Below are 18,487 nucleotides of genomic sequence, written 5' to 3'. Positions count from 1 at the left end.
AATTGCTGTCAGTGAGTAAGACTTTTATTTGGGGGAGGCATTAAGTTGTAAAAGAATAAGGGTGTTTTTAGATGGGATGACCGTTGGGCACTTAAAGGGGTTGTCTTACATCTAGCTTTGTTCAGACATCTCCATACATAGTACAATAGCTCAGGTTGGTACTGCAGATAGAGTTTCATTCACTTCAATAGGATTCAGCCTGCAGCACCAACCCTGACCACTGTGCAATGTACGGAGCTGTCTAAAAACAGCTAGAAGTGGGACAGACCCTTTAAGCACCCAACAGGCATCCCATAACTATTGCTTCTGTGCTTTCACACAGGAACAACAGTTGTTCTGTGAGAGGAGGCGGAGCGTACCAGAGGTCTCTTCCAGCTGCTTGTCTCCCTTCACTGCAAACAAGCAGTCATTCAAAGATGAACAACTGCCTGTTTATACTGAGCAAGAAGTTTCTCACTGGTAGTTCCATTTTAGTGAGCCAAAATGGAAAAATTGGTGACCACTGAGCACCTACTCTTTTAGTACCTTGTTGGGTCGTCTTGAGCAATCAATTGGGTCAATCATTGGCCCATATAACAGTACCCTAAGGATACTCACGTTTAGGTGATAAGTACTCTCAAAGTATCACTATAATCATCATCAGATATTGATAAAGTAATGATTTAACAGAAAAGATTTTATTGGAAATTCTCAAAATTAGTACAAAGGAAAAGAGGAAGAGTCGCTCTGTCATTTCAGTAATGGTTGTCTTACAGAGTTTGTTTTAACTACCATTCGAAAGATCAACTTTCTGCAGTTTCTCTTCTAATATGTGGAAGAAGCGAAAGCCAACACATTCACGAAATCTTGATATTACAGACCATCCAACAACAAAAATGGTCTATGAGATCCTTTTTACCAATGTCCGCATGGTCTTCTCCTCCCCGAGAAGTACAGTGAGAACTACATAAAGTGAAGCTCCACCTTATTGATGGTTCATACCCTTTGCTCGCTTCTGGTTTTGTGCAATACACAATAAAACACCCTGTACACAGAAGAACATGTTCTCTAATATTCCCTGAGCGTCATGTCTTAATTCCATGCAGAGAACAATTGTACTATTGATACATTACAGTAGTAGGTGCCTTTAAATACATCCTAGCAAGAAATAATGTATAACAGTGTCAACAGCTTTCCTCAATGTGTCCAATGGGATTATTTTGCATAGTCTAACATATGAAGGTATTTATATGGATAGTAACTGTCCAGGTTAGTGCAAAAAAAAAAGAAATACATAAATGCCAAGACAGAGTCCATTAACATATTGTCCTTTTGTAAATCTTACTATCCCTACTGTGCATTCCAATCCTATGGATGGTTGTATCTGTATAAATGGTCGTCATGCCCCAAAGTGACAATGCTTTAATCAGTCATGTAAGGAATTATTAAACATTCCAAATGCACTTAAAATATAGGTATGTCCTATGTACAGATGATGATCACAGTCTTGTTATTTTATCTTCTTCTTCTGTGGAGGGTTCGATTTGTGTGCTTTTTGTTTCCCATGGTAGCTCGTAGCTCAACGTGTGTTCGACATCGTCCGATTGACTCTCGCTTACTAAACTCTGGCTACTGACAGAAGGCTCTGATGGTAGACATTCCAATGTGTCCTTAGTATCTTGAGTTACTATGCACTGTTCATCCAGTTTGTTAACATTTAATTCTGAGGTAAGTTCTTGGCTTTTGACGGACATCAATGTTTTTTCCGTTGGGCTAGATATTTCTGGCTCTGGAATTTCCTCAGAAACGGAGTAGATTTTACTAGAACTCTGTTCTGTGTTTGTAGTTTTTACATGTCTATGAAAAAGCCCAAAGCTTTTTATGTCTTTGGCAAATTGGATTTTCTTCGGCTTTTCCTTAGCAGACGCTAGCAAAGCTGAGCCATTGCTCACATTGTTATGCTTATCGGCTGTTATCTCTCCCGTTCTAGGATGAATCATTGTCGTGATGTCAAAGAAGCTGAAGTTGTTCTTTTTTGTTCTACTTTTATTTTCCTTGGGTTTACTTTTCTCTTCTGCCTCCTCTGATACATTGTTCATTTTAGTATTGAGAAGATTTAACTTGTTTCCCTTTAACAATCCCAAGACTTCAAAACGGAAACTAGAAATATCTTGCTTTAGTTCCTACAAAAAAATGAAAAAAAAAATTGGTGTGATCTTTGGGATAACAATTGTGCAGCTATTCATAAAACTGTCTCTACTTTATTATGCCTTCCATGGACAGATACATACTCTAATGGCTTTAGAACGCCAACATATTGTTAATCCTTTCCCATGCATGAACTGGTTACATTTACTGTCAATCGACCTAAGTACTACTGTTAGACAGGACACTGATGTCAATCAAGGGGCTATATTATGATGTCTACATGTTCCTCAACCAGCCATTATTTCCTCTTTTCTGCTGAGATTGCTACATCTTTTTCTAGTTTGTCTGCACTAATGATTGCTATAAAACACAACTGAAATAATGCACTACACTACCCACAGCTAAATGTTTCTGACAGTCATCTGACCTCGGAGGCAGGGGGAGTAATGATCCTAAAAGGCACAAGCGCAGTACATCGGCTAGTAAAAGAGGACTGAGGTGCACAGACATGGGCAGGGTTCGCTATGGCGCTTGCGCAGAATTGCAGCAAAGAAAAGAAATCAGTATGCATGCCAATCAAGAGCAGAGTGTGCCTGGCGTGGAAAAAAATCGGACTCTTTTCTGCTAAATCTGACTCTTTTCAGCTCATTAGAATACAGCATGGGCAAACTTCAAAAGCAGATTGTGAAGATACCGAAGCGTGTATTACGAAACCAAATAGTGCTAAGAAAATCTTGTTAACAGAACTATTAAAGGTTTATCGTGGACTGCATTGTAAAAAGTTGATGACAGGTTTCCTAAGTGTCAAGTTAACATTTGCTACTTCTGTACATGACACTATACACTTGTGACTATTCTAAGCCAATGCAGAACCTGTATGGAATATATCATGACCAGGAATGTAGTCTGAGAGTCAGCCACAGGAGCATTTTCCTGCTGGTATAAGGTTGTAAGAGCCCTCATCAATGTTCATGAATGCCACGGAATTGAACTAAGAAGTTGTAGCATGCTCCTTTGGAGTATCAAAAAGTGGCACATACAGTACCTGCACCTACATTGTAAAAATAAACTATTGAAACAGGAAAAGTGAATGTGGTACCTTAAAGTTTTCTTCTGTTAACCCTTCTTCCGTCTTAGCATCCCTGATCATTGCAGCAACGTATCTCTTAACAAGATTCCTCATAACCTCCTGATACAAGAAGAGGAGATACATCAAATATTTTGTTTCCCAGCATAATAAACAAATTGAAGTAATGCAGCTATTAAACAAATAAAATGACAATGAATATTAGTTACATTTTCTATCTTTGGAAGGATACTGGTGTAATCTATAGCTACTAATGCTTTTAAACTTGTATACAATTTTTATATGTAAGTAAGAGCCCTAGGTTTCATCATAGGGCTACGTACAGCCAGTTGGTCTTTGTGTTGTAATGCAACACTCAACAGGATGTGGGCTGAATTTAGAGACGGTGGTCGGCAGAGCCAAATGAACATCATCATAGGCGTAACTATAGGGGATGCAGTTGCTCACGGGCCCAGGACCCTTAGGGAGCCCATAAGGCCTTTCTTCTCCATATAGTAAGTCTAGTAGTATGAATAAGGCATGATAGTTGGGGGCCCTGTTACAGATTATGCATTGGGGCTCAGAAGCTTTTAGCTAGGCCTCTGAACATCATAATAGTGGGACTGAAGCACTGAGACAAATGTCACAACGCACAGATTGATACATCCGATGTCATGTAGTAGCTGTTCCACAATCCACAGTGTGTGACATTCCCCAGAGTTCTGTAAGGACAGATTCAGATGCTCCAATATAGATGATGACAGTGCCACGTAGATTTGCTGAGGCAAGTTTGCAGTCAAGCTGTCCATTGCATAGATTATCCCTCACACCACATCATCATCATCATCATGAACTCTTGCAATGGTGTCACTCCAGAGCTACTTGTTATGACTAATGGCACATAGCCGAGCGAGGGTCTAGAGGCAATATGTCAATCAAGCTGATCCTTCAGCTATTTTAGAGCACCGAAGAGTTCGTCAACGTGGAGTCATGGTTTGGAGTGCCATCTATATCAACAGGCAATCACCTCTAGTATGCACCAGGGGGCACATTGATGGCATGTTGTTATGTTGATGACGTGCCGCAGCCTGTCGCACTACCCTACTATATCATCTCAGCTGTATCTAATGCCATTTTACAGCAAGAAAACATGAGGCCCCACACAGTGAACATCAGCAGGCAAGCTTTGCAAGGTGTCCAGATGATCACTGGCTAGCACCATCCTCAGATCTCTCTCTGATCAAGAATCTGTGGGATTCAACTGGACATCAAGTGAATTCTCTGCCACAGCCTCGTAATGAAGAACAACTGTGGACTATGGTCAATACCACATGGTCACCATTACCACAGGACCGCATGTGAGCAATATTCCCATCTCAGCCAAACATGACTGAGATGAGAATACAAGTCTGCTGTATGTGGCTACTGTTGTCTGGGATTATGGTAACTGTTGAACTGGCTGTTCTAAGCTTTGCCGTTTCCATAATTTCTGAGATGCAGAAAGAGCATAGCTCATTGTGTTACGGTATTTAAGCAACTTTCATTCCCTTCTGTGGGAATTACAAAAACAGCATAGAATAGCAAGTGTGACTGTTTCCACAATCCCAGAGAAGGAAGTGAGTCAGGATGGGGCCACGCAAGCCTAATTTAGAGGTAGCTGCAGGCCTCAGAGGCAGTAACCTTTATCTTCTAATCCCTTATGGCATACCCCTTTAAATGACTCCCATGGCTCAAAATAACTAATGGTTATGATTAGAGATGAGCGAACGTACTCGTCCGAGCTTGATGCTCGTTCGAGTATTAGCGTGTTCGAGATGCTCGTTACTAGAGGCGAGCACCACGCGATGTTCGAGTTACTTTCACTTTCGTCTCTGAGACATTAGCGCGCTTTTCTGGCCAATAGAAAGACAGGGAAGGCATTACAACTTCCCCCTGCGACGTTCAAGCCCTATACCACCCCACTGCAGTGAGCGGCTGGCGAGATCAGGTGTCACCTGAGTATTTAAATCTGCCCCGCCCGCGGCTCGTCACAGATGCATTCTGACATAGATTAGGGAAAGTGCTACTGATGCTGCTGCTGCTATAGGGAGAGCGTTAGGAGTTATCTTAGGCTTGAAGAACCCCAACGGTCCTTCTTAGGGCCACATCTGACCGTGTGCAGTACTGTTGAGGCTGCTTTTAGCAGTGTTGCACTTTTTTTTTTTTTTTGGTATATCGGGCGTGCAGAGCATTGCGTCCTGAGTCTGCAATCATTGTACATAGTATAGGGCCAGTACTGGTGAGGCAGGGACAGTGGGAAAGGTGAAAGAGATATACTGTCTATATAGGCAGTGGGCTTTTTCAAACAAATTTGGGAAAAAAAATATCTTTGGGCTGCCTGTGACCGTCCTCAGTGTACTGCGTGTCTGCTGGGGGTAGTAGTCCTAATTAATACGCAGCTAAGTGTTACAGCAGGCTTGCGCAAAACTGTTTCCTGGCTCTGCGTTGCCCGTGACATCACCGCCGTCATCCCGTCCACAGTGAAACAGTATACATATATATGCTGCCTACAGTATCTGTCTGCTGTCTCAGCTCAGCCTTTCAAGAAATAGAAGCAAAACACTTAAGGCCTACTAGTGGCGTTTGGCCACTTGACTGCTTGAGCGCTGTGAATTCCAATAGCTCAGTCATACGCACCTACGTCTCACTAGAGGCGTGCGCTAAATTCTTTCCTGGCTCTGCGTTGCCCGTGACATCACTGCCGTCATCCCGTCCACAGTGAAACAGTATACATAAATACGCTGCCTACAGTATCTGTCTGCTGTCTCAGCTCAGCCTTTCAAAAAATAGAAGCAAAACACTTAAGGCCTACTAGTGGCGTTTGGCCACTTGATTGCTTGAGCGCTGTGAATTCAACTATCTCAGTCATACGCACCTATGTCTCACTACAGGCTTGCGCAAAATTCTTTCCTGGCTCTGCTGTGCGTTCCGTAAGCAAAGTCAGCGTCCAACCACAGTCCAATAAGCAGCACATTTAATTACAGCGTTCTGTTTCTGCTCTACTCGTAATACACCATGCTGAGGGGTAGGGGTAGGCCTAGAGGACGTGGACGCGGGCGAGGACGCGGAGGCCCAAGTCAGGGTGTGGGCACAGGCCGAGCTCCTGGTCCAGGTGTATCGCAGCCGACTGCTGCGGGATTAGGAGAGAGGCACGTTTCGCGTGTCCCCAGATTAATCTCACAATTAATGGGTCCATGCGGTAGACCTTTATTAGAAAATGAGCAGCGTGAGCAGGTCCTGTCGTGGATGGCAGAAAGTGCATCCAGCAATCTATTGACCACCCAGAGTTCTACGCCGTCCACTGCTGCAACTCTGAATCCTCTGGCTGCTGCTCCTCCTTCCTCCCAGCCTCCTCACTCCATTACAATGACACATTCTGAGGAGCAGGCAGACTCCCAGGAACTGTTCCCGGGCCCCTGCCCAGAATGGGCAGCAATGGTTCCTCTCCCACCGGAGGAGTTTGTCGTGACCGATGCCCAACCTTTGGAAAGTTCCAGGGGTCCGGGGGATGAGGCTGGGGACTTCCTGCAACTGTCTCAAGAGCTTTCAGTGGGTGAGGAGGACGATGACGATGAGACACAGTTGTCTATCACTCAGGTAGTAGTAATTGCAGTAAGTCCGAGGGAGGAGCGCACAGAGGATTCGGAGGAAGAGCAGCAGGACGATGAGGTGACTGACCCCACCTGGTTTGCTAAGCCTACTGAGGACAGGTCTTCAGAGGGGGAGGCAAGTGCAGCAGTAGGGCAGGTTGGAAGAGGCAGTGCGGTGGCCAAGGGTAGAGGCAGGGCCAGACCGAATAATCCACCAACTGTTTCCCAAAGCGCCCCCTCGCGCCATGCCACCCTGCAGAGGGCGAGGTGCTTAAAGGTCTGGCAGTTTTTCACTGAGAGTGCAGACGACCGACGAACAGTGGTGTGCAACCTTTGTCGCGCCAAGATCAGCCGGGGAGCCACCACCACCAGCCTCACCACCACCAGCATGCACAGGCATATGATGGCCAAGCACCCCACAAGGTGGGACGAAGGCCGTTCAGCGCCTCCGGTTTGCACCACTGCCTCTCCCCCTGTGTCCCAACCAGCCACTGAGATCCAACCCCCCTTTCAGGACACAGGCACTACCGTCTCCTGGCCTGCACCCACACCCTCACCTCCGCTGTCCTTGGCCCCATCCACCAATGTCTCTCAGCGCACCGTCCAGCCATCGCTAGCGCAAGTGTTTGAGCGCAAGCGCAAGTACGCTGCCACGCACCCGCACGCTCAAGCATTAAACGTGCACATAGCCAAATTGATCAGCCTGGAGATGCTGCCGTATAGGCTTGTGGAAACGGAGGCTTTCAAAAGCATGATGGCGGCGGCGGCCCCGCGCTACTCTGTTCCCAGTCGCCACTACTTTTCCCGATGTGCCGTCCCAGCCCTGCACGACCACGTCTCCCGCAACATTGTACGCGCCCTCACCAACGCGGTTACTGCCAAGGTCCACTTAACAACGGACACGTGGACAAGCACAGGCGGGCAGGGCCACTATATCTCCCTGACGGCACATTGGGTGAATTTAGTGGAGGCTGGGACAGAGTCAGAGCCTGGGACTGCTCACGTCCTACCCACCCCCAGAATTGCGGGCCCCAGCTCAGTGCTGGTATCTGCGGCGGTGTATGCTTCCTCCACTAACCCACCCTCCTCCTCCTCCTCCTACGAAACCTCTGTCTCGCAATCAAGATGTGTCAGCAGCAGCACGTCGCCAGCAGTGGGTGTCACGCGGCGTGGCAGCACAGCGGTGGGCAAGCGCCAGCAGCCCATGCTGAAACTACTCAGCTTTGGAGAGAAGAGGCACACGGCCCACGATCTGCTGCAGGGTCTGACAGAGCAGACCGACCGCTGGCTTTCGCCGCTGAGCCTCCAACCGGGCATGGTCGTGTATGACAACGGCCATAACCTGGTGGCGGCTCTGCAGCTCGGCAGCCTCACGCACGTGCCATGCCTGGCCCACGTCTTTAATTTGGTGGTTCAGCGCTTTCTGAAAATCTACCCACGCTTGTCAGACCTGCTCGGAAAGGTGCGCCGACTCAACGCACATTTCCACAAGTCCCACACGGACGCTGCCACCCTGCGCTCCCTGCAACATCGGCTTAATCTGCCAGTGCACCGACTGCTTTGCGACGTGCCCACACGGTGGAACTCTACGCTCCACATGTTGGCCAGGCTCTATGAGCAGCGTAGAGCTATAGTGGAATACCAACTCCAACATGGGCGGTGTAGTGGGAGTCAGCCTCCTCAATTCTTTACAGAAGAGTGGGCCTGGTTGGCAGACATCTGCCAGGTCCTTGGAAACTTTGAGGAGTCTACCCAGATGGTGAGCGGGGATGCTGCAATCATTAGCATCACCATTCCTCTGCTATGCCTCTTGAGAAGTTCCCTGCAAAGCATAAAGGCAGACGCTTTGCGCTCAATGGAGTCGGGGGAAGACAGTATGTCGCTGGATAGTCAGAGCACCCTCATGTCTATATCTCAGCGCGTTGAGGAGGAGGAGCATGAGGAGGATGAGGAGGAGGGGGAAGAGACAGCTTGGCCCACTGCTGAGGGTACCCATGCAGTTTGCCTGTCATCCTTTCAGCGTGTATGGCCTTAGGATGAGGATGAGGAGGATCCTGAAAGTGATCTTCCTAGTGAGGACAGCCATGTGTTGCGTACAGGTACCCTGGCACACATGGCTGACTTCATGTTAGGATGCCTTTCTCGTGACCCTCGCGTTACACGTATTCTGGCCACTACGGATTACTGGGTGTACACACTGCTCGACCCACGGTATAAGGAGAACCTTTCCACTCTCATACCCGAAGAGGAAAGGGGTTCGAGAGTGATGCTATACCACAGGACCCTGGCGGATAAATTGATGGTAAAATTCCCATCCGACAGCGCTAGTGGCCGAAGGCACAGTTCAGAGGGCCAGGTAGCAGGGGAGGCGCGGAGATCAGGCAGCATGTACAGCACAGGCAGGGGAACACTCTCTAAGGCCTTTGACAGCTTTCTAGCTCCCCAGCAAGACTGTGTCACCGCTCCCCAGTCAAGGCTCAGTCGGCGGGAGCACTGTAAAAGGATGGTGAGGGAGTACGTAGCCGATCGCACGACCGTCCTCCGTGACGCCTCTGCCCCCTACAACTACTGGGTGTCAAAGCTGGACACGTGGCCTGAACTCGCGCTGTATGCCCTGGAGGTGCTTGCTTGTCCTGCGGCTAGCGTCTTGTCAGAGAGGGTGTTTAGTGCGGCTGGGGGAATCATCACGGATAAGCGTACCCGCCTGTCAACCGACAGTGCCGACAGGCTTACACTCATAAAGATGAACAAAGCCTGGATTTCCCCAGACTTCTCTTCTCCACCAGCGGACAGCAGCGGTAGCTAAACATTACGTAGGCTGCACCCGCGGATGGAAGCATCGTTCTCTATCACCATAAAAAACGGGGACCTTTTAGCTTCATCAATCTGTGTATTATATTCATCCTCCTCCTGAAACCTCACGTAATCACGCCGGGCCCAAGTTATATGACAGGCCCACAAGGCTCAGTCATATAACTTTTGTAAACAATGTTTATGCGTTTCAATTCTCAATTCTCAATTCAATAAAGCGTTGAAACTTGCATCTGAACCCATTTTTATTTTAACTGGGCTGCCTACAGGCCTAGTTACAAATTAAGCCACATTAACCAAAGCGATTAATGGGTTTCACCTGCCCTCTTGGTTGGGCATGGGCAATTTTTCTGAAGTACATTTGTACTGTTGGTACACCAATTTTTTTGGGCCCTCGCCTACATTGTAATCCTAGTAATTTTTAGCCCACCTGCATTAAAGCTGACGTTACCTCAGCTGTGCTGGGCACTGCAATGGGATATATTTATGTACCGCCGGTGGGTTCCAGGGAGCCACCCATGCTGTCGGTCCACACGGAGTTGTAACTGCATGTGTCCACTTCTAAAGAACCCCAGTCTGACTGGGGCATGCAGTGTGGGCCGAAGACCACCTGCATTTAATCGGACGTTACCTCAGCTGTGATGGGCAATGCAATGGGATATATTTATGTACCGCCGGTGGCTTCCTGGGACCCACCCATGCTGTCAGTCCACACGGAGTTGTAACTGCATGTGTCCACTTCTAAAGTACCCCAGTCTGACTGGGGCATGCAGTGTGGGCCGAAGACCACCTGCATTAAACCTGACGTTACCTCAGCTGTGATGGGCACTGCAATGGGATTTATTTATGTACCGCCGGTGGGTTCCAGGGAGCCACCCATGCTGTCGGTCCACACAGAGTTGTAACTGCATGTGTCCACTTCTAAAGAACCCCAGTCTGACTGGGGCATGCAGTGTGGGCCGAAGACCACCTGCATTTAATCGGACGTTACCTCAGCTGTGATGGGCAATGCAATGGGATATATTTATGTACCGCCGGTGGCTTCCTGGGACCCACCCATGCTGTCAGTCCACACGAAGTTGTAACTGCATGTGTCCACTTCTAAAGAACCCCAGTCTGACTGGGGTAGGCAGTGTGGGCCGAAGCCCACCTGCATTAAAGCTGACATTACCTCAGCTGTGATGGGCAATGCAATGGGATTTATTTATGTACAGCCGGTGGGTTCCAGGGAGCCACCCATGCTGTGGGTGCACACGGAATTCCCATTGCTGAGTTGTACCTGCCTGTGACTATTTATAAAAAACCCCGGTCTGACTGGGGCATGCAGACACCTTGACAGAATGAATAATGTGTGGCACATGGGTTCCCCATTGTTATGCCCACGTTTGCAGCTCCTGATGGAGGTGGCACAGGATTGGATTTCTCATTGCTTCTGTACAGCATTATGGGCTATCGCCCCGCCCCTTTTAAAGAGGGTCGCTGCCTGGCCGTGCCAACCCTCTGCAGTGTGTTACTGCGGTTCCTCCTCATGGCAGACGCACTTATAAATAGACATGAGGGTGGTGTGGCTATGAGGCCAGCGTGTGGCATGAGGGCAGCTGAAGGCTGCGCAGGGACACTTTGGTGTGCGCTGTGGACACTGGGTCGTGCGGGGGGTGGGGGTGGGCAGCATGTAACCCAGGAGAAGTGGCAGCGGAGTGTCATGCAGGCAGTGATTGTGCTTTGTTGGAGGTAGTGTGGTGCTTAGCTAAGGTATGCATTGCTAATGAGGGTTTTTCAGAAGTAAACATTGTTGGGAAGGGGGGCAGTCTTGCGGCTATTGTGGCTTAATATTGGGACCTGGGAACTTGAGATGCAGCCCAACATGTAGCTCCTCGCCTGCCCTATCCGTTGCTGTGTCGTTCCCATCACTTTCTTGAATTGCCCAGATTTTCACAAATGGAAACCTTAGCGAGCATCGGCGATATACAAAAATGCTCGGGTCGCCCATTGACTTCAATGGGGTTCATTACTCGAAATGAACCCTCGAGCATCGCGAAAATTTCGTCTCAAGTAACGAGCACCCGAGCATTTTGGTGCTCGCTCATCTCTAGTTATGATCCATCGGGGGGATTATCAGACTGGTGTGGAATTTTCTAAAGAGCTATAACCAATCATCAGTTAGATTGCAAGGGGTCCACAAACTGTGGTACCCTATAGAAGGTTGATGACTATATAAATGATCTGTAACTCAAAATAAACTACATTGTCTGTTGGAACTTTCAGGTAGTCTGAAATCTACCTCCTAGCTCATGAGATGATTGTGTTGGTGCTCTCCCCCTGCCCTATGATCTTATACTTTGCCCTGAGATTGTCTGCTGTGTAGAAGTAGCAGCAGTCCACATGGAAGCCAATGTAGGAAGAACTATTTTATATCCAATCAAAGGCAGAGGGATTATAAACTACCACCACCAATAACAAATGAGGAAAAAGAACAGGTGGACACATGCATACTACACATATAACATAACCATATAACTTAGTGTTGTACTGTAATTTACTTATTTCAGTTAGTTGCATTTGTGTGACTGTTTATAAAGAAGTGAAAAAAGGGAAATAACCTGATACTGATTGTGTCTTCGAAGATTATCAGCTGCTCTTCTCTGAAAAGAGAAAAAAAAAGACAAAAAAAAACAATTAAATCACCTAAATAAGTATAGCATGTATTTCTTGCCATTAATAACTTTGGCCTGGGAGCTAGCTTCCATTTTTGGTTGAACCCACTGGTATTGGCCACTTGCCATAACAGGAAGTATGACCTTTCCCTTTTCTATGAGAAGAGGAAGGTTTGCATAAAACCTGATTCAACAGAAATTTTACTTATTTATGACTGGACAATTCATGAATGCAATCCTGGCAGATGATGAGGCTGAAGAAGACAGGAAGAGTCCCAGAGATCTCTACATCTTATGACATCTTGTGAAGTGCCAAGCCTTGTAATTGCAAGCTCAGCTCTAATTGAAATCAGCGGGAGCCGTTCCTGCAGTTGCAAGCACCAGCCACTTCACAGAGGTCGGAGCAGAGACATCCGCTGCTTCTGCTCCGACCTCCAATGAACTGTGGATCATCTATCCTGAGGATAGGTCATCAATAGTGTTATCCCTGAAAAACCCCTTTAATTTCTTGGGAACTGGGATTACAATTTGGAATTATATCCTTGACAAAGCCAAAAATGTGGTTTCTGTCATTATGGCCTGATCTTACTGATACCTTGATTGATTTTTACATATTTTTGTAATGTTCTTCACCATTGAAATATTCATATTTGTGTAACATTTGATTCTACCCGGTCTTTAAACCATACGTACAAGTACTAACCACCTCCTGCTGCCTCTAACTCAAACACATCTATGATCTTTCTTCAACCCCAATTCAACAAAATTCTGCTGTACGTCCTTATCATCTCATACCTAGATTACTCCAAAATCTTTCTCAATGGCTTCCCATCCAACACTCTTGTGCCCTTCCAATCCATCCTCAACTCTGCTGCCCAACTAATCCACGTCTCCCCTCATTACTTTCCTGCCTTTCCCCTCTGCTAATCCCTTTGCTGACTATCAATTGCCCAGAGAATCCAGTTCAAAATATTTTCAACGACTTACAAGGCTGTCCACAACCTTTCCCCTCCATACATCTCTGAAATAATATCCTGATACCTCCCCACATGTAAGCACTGGTCCTCACAAGACCTCCTCTTCTGCTCTACTCTAGTCTGCTCCTTACTCCTGTTAGATATGGGGTTACCACTGGGGAGCCAGGGTCCGGTTGGTGCGGGGTGCTCGTCTGGGTGCTGCAGGGGCCCGGTCTGGCAGTTCTGTCTGGGGTTCCCCACTCTGGTAGTTGGTCGCGAGGCCGGGGCGCGTCCCGCCTCATGCCGTCTATCCGCTTGTCGGCCGCACAGCGCTCAGGCAGGTGCGTGCTACCGCCAGGAGGCGGCTTTATGATGCCCTCCAGGTGTCATTTGACTTCGCCCTGCCGCTCTGGGCGGGAAGTTCTGTATATAGACCTCGGTAGCCCAGACACTGGTGCCAGTGTTTGGTTTTGACCTAGTCTGCCTGCACCTGCAATATATCTGAGCTGACTTCTTTGTGTTTATGACCCCGGCTGTGCAATTGACTCTGACTCTGTTTTTCCCTTCTGTACTGTGCATTTGTTTTCCCGGTTTGACCTCTCTTGTTCTTGACTCTGTCAGCTACTCGGTGCTCACCCGCGGTCTCACTGTCCCTCTTTCCTTGGGGTCCCTGTCATTAGAGCAGTGCAGGGACCATTGCCCAGTTGTCGCACTGGGGCTTAGCCCAGAGGGGCAAGTAGGAAGGGACACAGGAGAGGGCTGGCGTAAGCATTCCCATACCATCTGTCCCCACCAGTTCCTAACAACTCCATTATCTCCAAGATTTTTCCAAAGCATCACCTTCTGTATACTCTGGGATTCTCTACATCAACACATCAGACATTTCACCAACTTGGAAAATTCAAAAGCAACCCAAAACTCTCCTGTACATCTTCAGAAAAGCCTACAACCTCCAATAGCAACCACACCGCCATATGAGATACTTCTACCTTCAACCACTGTCACCCTCCCTCTTTCCTTGTGGACAGGGTCCTCGCCCTCTTTATCAGTTTGTAAGTCATTTAGTTCACATTTATTGTTCTTATTTTTCATATGTACTTAAACCCCTATTTATTCCAACCTATGCACTATATATTTTAAGATCAAAAATTTACCTGCTATACTGCCTGCATATTACTATTTTCTTAAGTACTCACCCCCAATGCTCCAAAACTTTCAGGCTTTTTTCTTGTGTACTTCTTGCATATTTGTTTTCTAACCCATTTACAAAGGTACCACAGAGATTTAGGACTTGGAATTATGTTGAAAGGGGTGGGAAGTGTTGCTCCTTCTTCAAAGTAACTCATCCAGAGCTTTGTTCTGGCAAACTTCCATTCAATGTCTGCGTGATCCTAGAGAGTTGATTTTAAAGAAGATTGATAATCCATGCACAAGCTCACGTTTGCAATTAATATGCTAAAACAAATGAATGTTTACATGAGTATTCTATTTTAGGCTTTCACGGGTAGAATACTTCAGATATGAGGTGCAATTATATCTGGACACCATCAAAACATAATGCTCTCTGATTTTGGCTCAACAGTGGGCGTAATATTAAACAAGCCAAGACCCTTCTGTATGTGTTTTATTAGGGCTCTCAGAGCATTTCCAGTAGAGGTGGACTTGAGGTACTCATGAATTATATGGACAACCATTCATCTGAATAACCACCAATCCCCATACTAAATATCACCTGGCTGCTACATGAAAGTGGTTACATTTTCTTCTCTGCTATTAGCTATTCTGTCAGGGGCAAAGACCACTTACGTTGGCCATGTATAGAGGAGGATCAGCTCCTGATCCTGCTTCATACAAAGCCCTCACACCCAGGACACACAGTATATAGACATCCTGGGACACTAAAGGGTTAATTGTGGCTGCAGCATAACATGAACTCAATGAGTCTTCTATATAAGGCTCTATTCACTTTTCTGTTTGGGTTTACCATTTTCCTGTTTCGGCATGTGAACAGCAAAATAAAATCCCTGCAGGGAATAAATCCATGCCATGACAGAACTCAACAGTGCTGGACAGACCCGATAGACTATAATTGAGTTTTTCTGGTTTCCGTCATGCCGTTCGACATTTTCCAATATGCTAGTGCACTGAGCAGTTTTTTTTACAGGAAACATCTCTTTTATACTGCTGTGATGAGGCTTGGTGTCACAGGCATAGTTTCCATTGAAATGAATGAGAATTTGGCCAGCAATACCAAGCCAGGCCACTGCAGTGGAAACAGAGCTGTCTGCTACCTGCAGAAATCAGCTCAGTGCACAAGCTCCCCGGTCTGGTGAACAGCTACCGATTTACTATGTCCTGTCCTACCGCAACAACCCCTTTTACCCTTTCATGACCAAGGGTCATAGATACTCCTGTATCCAGGTCACATTCTGCAGTTCTGGTATTCCCACTTTCTAAAAATGATCATTTTTTTTTCTCCAGTTACATTTCTACATGATGGCTTATTTTGGGGGAAATAAGTTGCATTTTTCAATGGTACCATTGAGTGTATCATATAATGTATTTAAGACTTTCAGAAATTTCTTCAGAAGGCCACAGGTATTTCTTCTTCAGAAAGCCCCAGGCTGCCATAACATCTTGAGGGCACCTCAATGACCTAACCGCAACAGGGCCGTTCAAGACATTTAAACCCCAATGATCGACCGGGGCATTTAAATGCCACTGTGAAAATTGACATTGTCATTTAAAGTGTCAACAGCCACAATCAGTGTTATCTCAGCTGTTGTGGGCCATCAAAGACAGGCAATACTCGTTATGTATGAAGTGGGCTCAGCCCTCAAGCCCACTTCATACATAGCATATGCTGTGAACATCTATACAGGGCACATGCAGTTAGGACGTATGCAATCATGACTGATGGGAAGGGGTTAAAGAATACCAAATGTTATAAAATGTATCTTACGGCAATGAGCTGGTAGGAGTTGTTCATCATGGCAATTAGCATGTTAAGAAGAACGACCAGGGAGATTACATTGTAGGTTCCAAACATGGTTGCACCAACAAATTCTGTGAACGTGTGATCCGGTTCTACTTTTGTAACATAAAGATTGATGAGTCCAAAAATTGACCAAAACAGGGACTGCAGCGTTTCAAATAACCTAAAATAGTGAAGAGCAACAGAACAAGATCATAAACACAAAGATACTTTAGTATACCATATTGAAGGGCATTTTCAAGGAAATCTGAAGTTGATAATAAACATCTTCATCAATTGATTACTAAAATTGTGCCATGTGTACATTAGCCAACATTCTCAATTAAGTAGCCAATGTGGTTGTCATGCACACTGTAATTATAGGGAACAAATCACTTCAACCATGAATATAAAGCCCCAACAGGCAAGAAGAAGAATGAACTGCTAAACTTCATAGTGCTCAATGTTTTTTTTCCGTTAGGTTCAGTTAAACTTTTGAAACTGCCCCTTTCTATACAGTTTTTGGGTACACAAACATAGCAGAATTTAGCATGGAAAGTGCAGGGATTTGTCCTTTCATAAACATAGTACCATATACCTGCGTAATACAATAGGTAATCAAGTCTCCAGTAGACATACACAGAATGGCCACTTTACTACATGGCCCTTATATGATTGGTGCTTCCCCATATGGACATTAGATATGTGACCCAGGAGTGCAGCATAACATTAAGTTAAAACGTTTTCTGTGGATCAGCTTCAGTGGGAATCTACATTGGGATGGAAAAATTGAGCAATCTGAGTGACTTCCAATGAGGCCAGGTCAACGGTGCTAGATTAGACTGGGCCAGGATTTCATATGCTGCCAACTTTGCTTGGTGAGCGGAGTGCACCGAGAATTCCACTCGGTGGAGTTTCTGCTGGTGAGTTTATTTTCTGTGAGTACAGATAAGTGCAGTGAGACAGAAGTGAGACAGTTTTAAAGACTGCAGTAGTTAGAAAGCAGCAGTAGTGCTTTAATGAGTACTAATTTCTACGGGTGAGGATGTCTGGGTTGGTGTAGTGCAAAATTTTCTAATCTGCTGTCTCCAGCAGTACTCTTTTGGATTTATGATGCAGTCCAATATGTATGCGGTTGTCTGATTTTAATGGTGACTATTCTAGGCTGCAGTCTTTGGTCTATACTCTTCAGTCTGAGGCTATAAGGCTCTCCCAGACAGTAAGTGCTGCCAAGTAGTTTTGTAATCATCTACCTCTCCCTCAAGGCACAGTGGATAACAGGTGGTTCTGGGAGACTGAGTCGTGGAGCATAAGCATGCTATGGCCTCGTTCTGACGAGCGTGGTTAATCCGCTGCTACAGCAGTGTGTTAACCACGCTGCTGACATGCAGGAATTCTGTGGTGAACAAGCTACTCCGTGCTCTGCAGAGCAGCTCATTCACATGTCTGTGTTGCAAGCAGAGTGCTGCTGCGGCTCCCATAGTAAGCGGTTGTCAGCACCATGGACAGCACACAGGACGATGCTGCCAGGTGAGTCAGAACTCGCTGTCCTATCTTTTTTACCCGTGCAGATTCTGTGTTGGTAAAAAAGCTGTGTGAGCGCTTCCATAGCAATCTATTGGTTGCTTTAGAAGCAAGGTTAAGGATAGGATAACTATGGAAAGCTGCGATTATCTGCTCGCATTTAAAAATCGCGGCATGCCGCGATTTTCCGTGATGAACCTGTCATAATGATAGGTTCATTGTGGAAAATCCCAGTGACTTTTAGTGTTCTCCTGTAGCAGAAATCCGCTTGCGTTAAAACGTAACGCCCATGGACAGGCGGCCTAAAGATAATAGATGAATCTGGATGAATTACTACCTATGCATGTTGGAGCATCTAGATATTACGATCCCAGTTTGACTGGGGTAATAAAAAAATAAATAAATAATAAATCTTGCTATTTGTATAGCGCCAACTTATTCCACAGCGCTTTCAGGTAATTTATCCCCCCCCCCCTTTCCTCAGCAAGCTGGGTACTCATTTTACCGACCTCAGAAAGATGGAAGGCTGAGTCCACCTTGAGCCGGCTACCTGAACCATGCGGGGATTTCTGCTGCCTTAACATTGTGCACCACATGAGGCTCTAAAAGGATCAAAACATTGACTATAATAGTAAGGTCCATCTTTTTAGTACAGACTTAAGAGTGCTTTCTGCTTTTCAGTCTTATATTGTGTTGCTGGGGGGGGGGGGGGGGGGACTAAGGGAGATATGGACAGGGAGCGCAAG

At 46.2% G+C, this 18,487-nt stretch overlaps 1 protein-coding gene across 1 annotated transcript in view; it reads right to left on the bottom strand.

Moving 5' to 3' along the window:
* Positions 1-686: 686 nt before the first annotated feature.
* The window catches only part of TRPC4 (transient receptor potential cation channel subfamily C member 4), a 187,040-nt gene continuing 169,239 nt past the window's right edge, over positions 687-18,487 (bottom strand). Inside the window, exons 7-11 of the mRNA XM_066582564.1 lie at positions 16,206-16,401; positions 14,440-14,634; positions 12,234-12,275; positions 3,227-3,316; positions 687-2,162 (exon numbers count right to left, since the gene is read on the bottom strand). Coding sequence (XP_066438661.1) covers positions 1,479-2,162; positions 3,227-3,316; positions 12,234-12,275; positions 14,440-14,634; positions 16,206-16,401 — 1,207 coding nt within the window. The 3' untranslated portion in view covers positions 687-1,478. The remainder of the gene's footprint in view (positions 2,163-3,226; positions 3,317-12,233; positions 12,276-14,439; positions 14,635-16,205; positions 16,402-18,487) is intronic.

The sequence above is a fragment of the Eleutherodactylus coqui genome, chromosome 1, assembly GCF_035609145.1.
Source record: "Eleutherodactylus coqui strain aEleCoq1 chromosome 1, aEleCoq1.hap1, whole genome shotgun sequence".
In the NCBI taxonomy this organism is placed as follows: Eukaryota; Metazoa; Chordata; class Amphibia; order Anura; family Eleutherodactylidae; genus Eleutherodactylus; species Eleutherodactylus coqui.
Note: the sequence above shows the minus strand (reverse complement) of the source record. Positions and strands in the feature narration are given on the sequence as shown.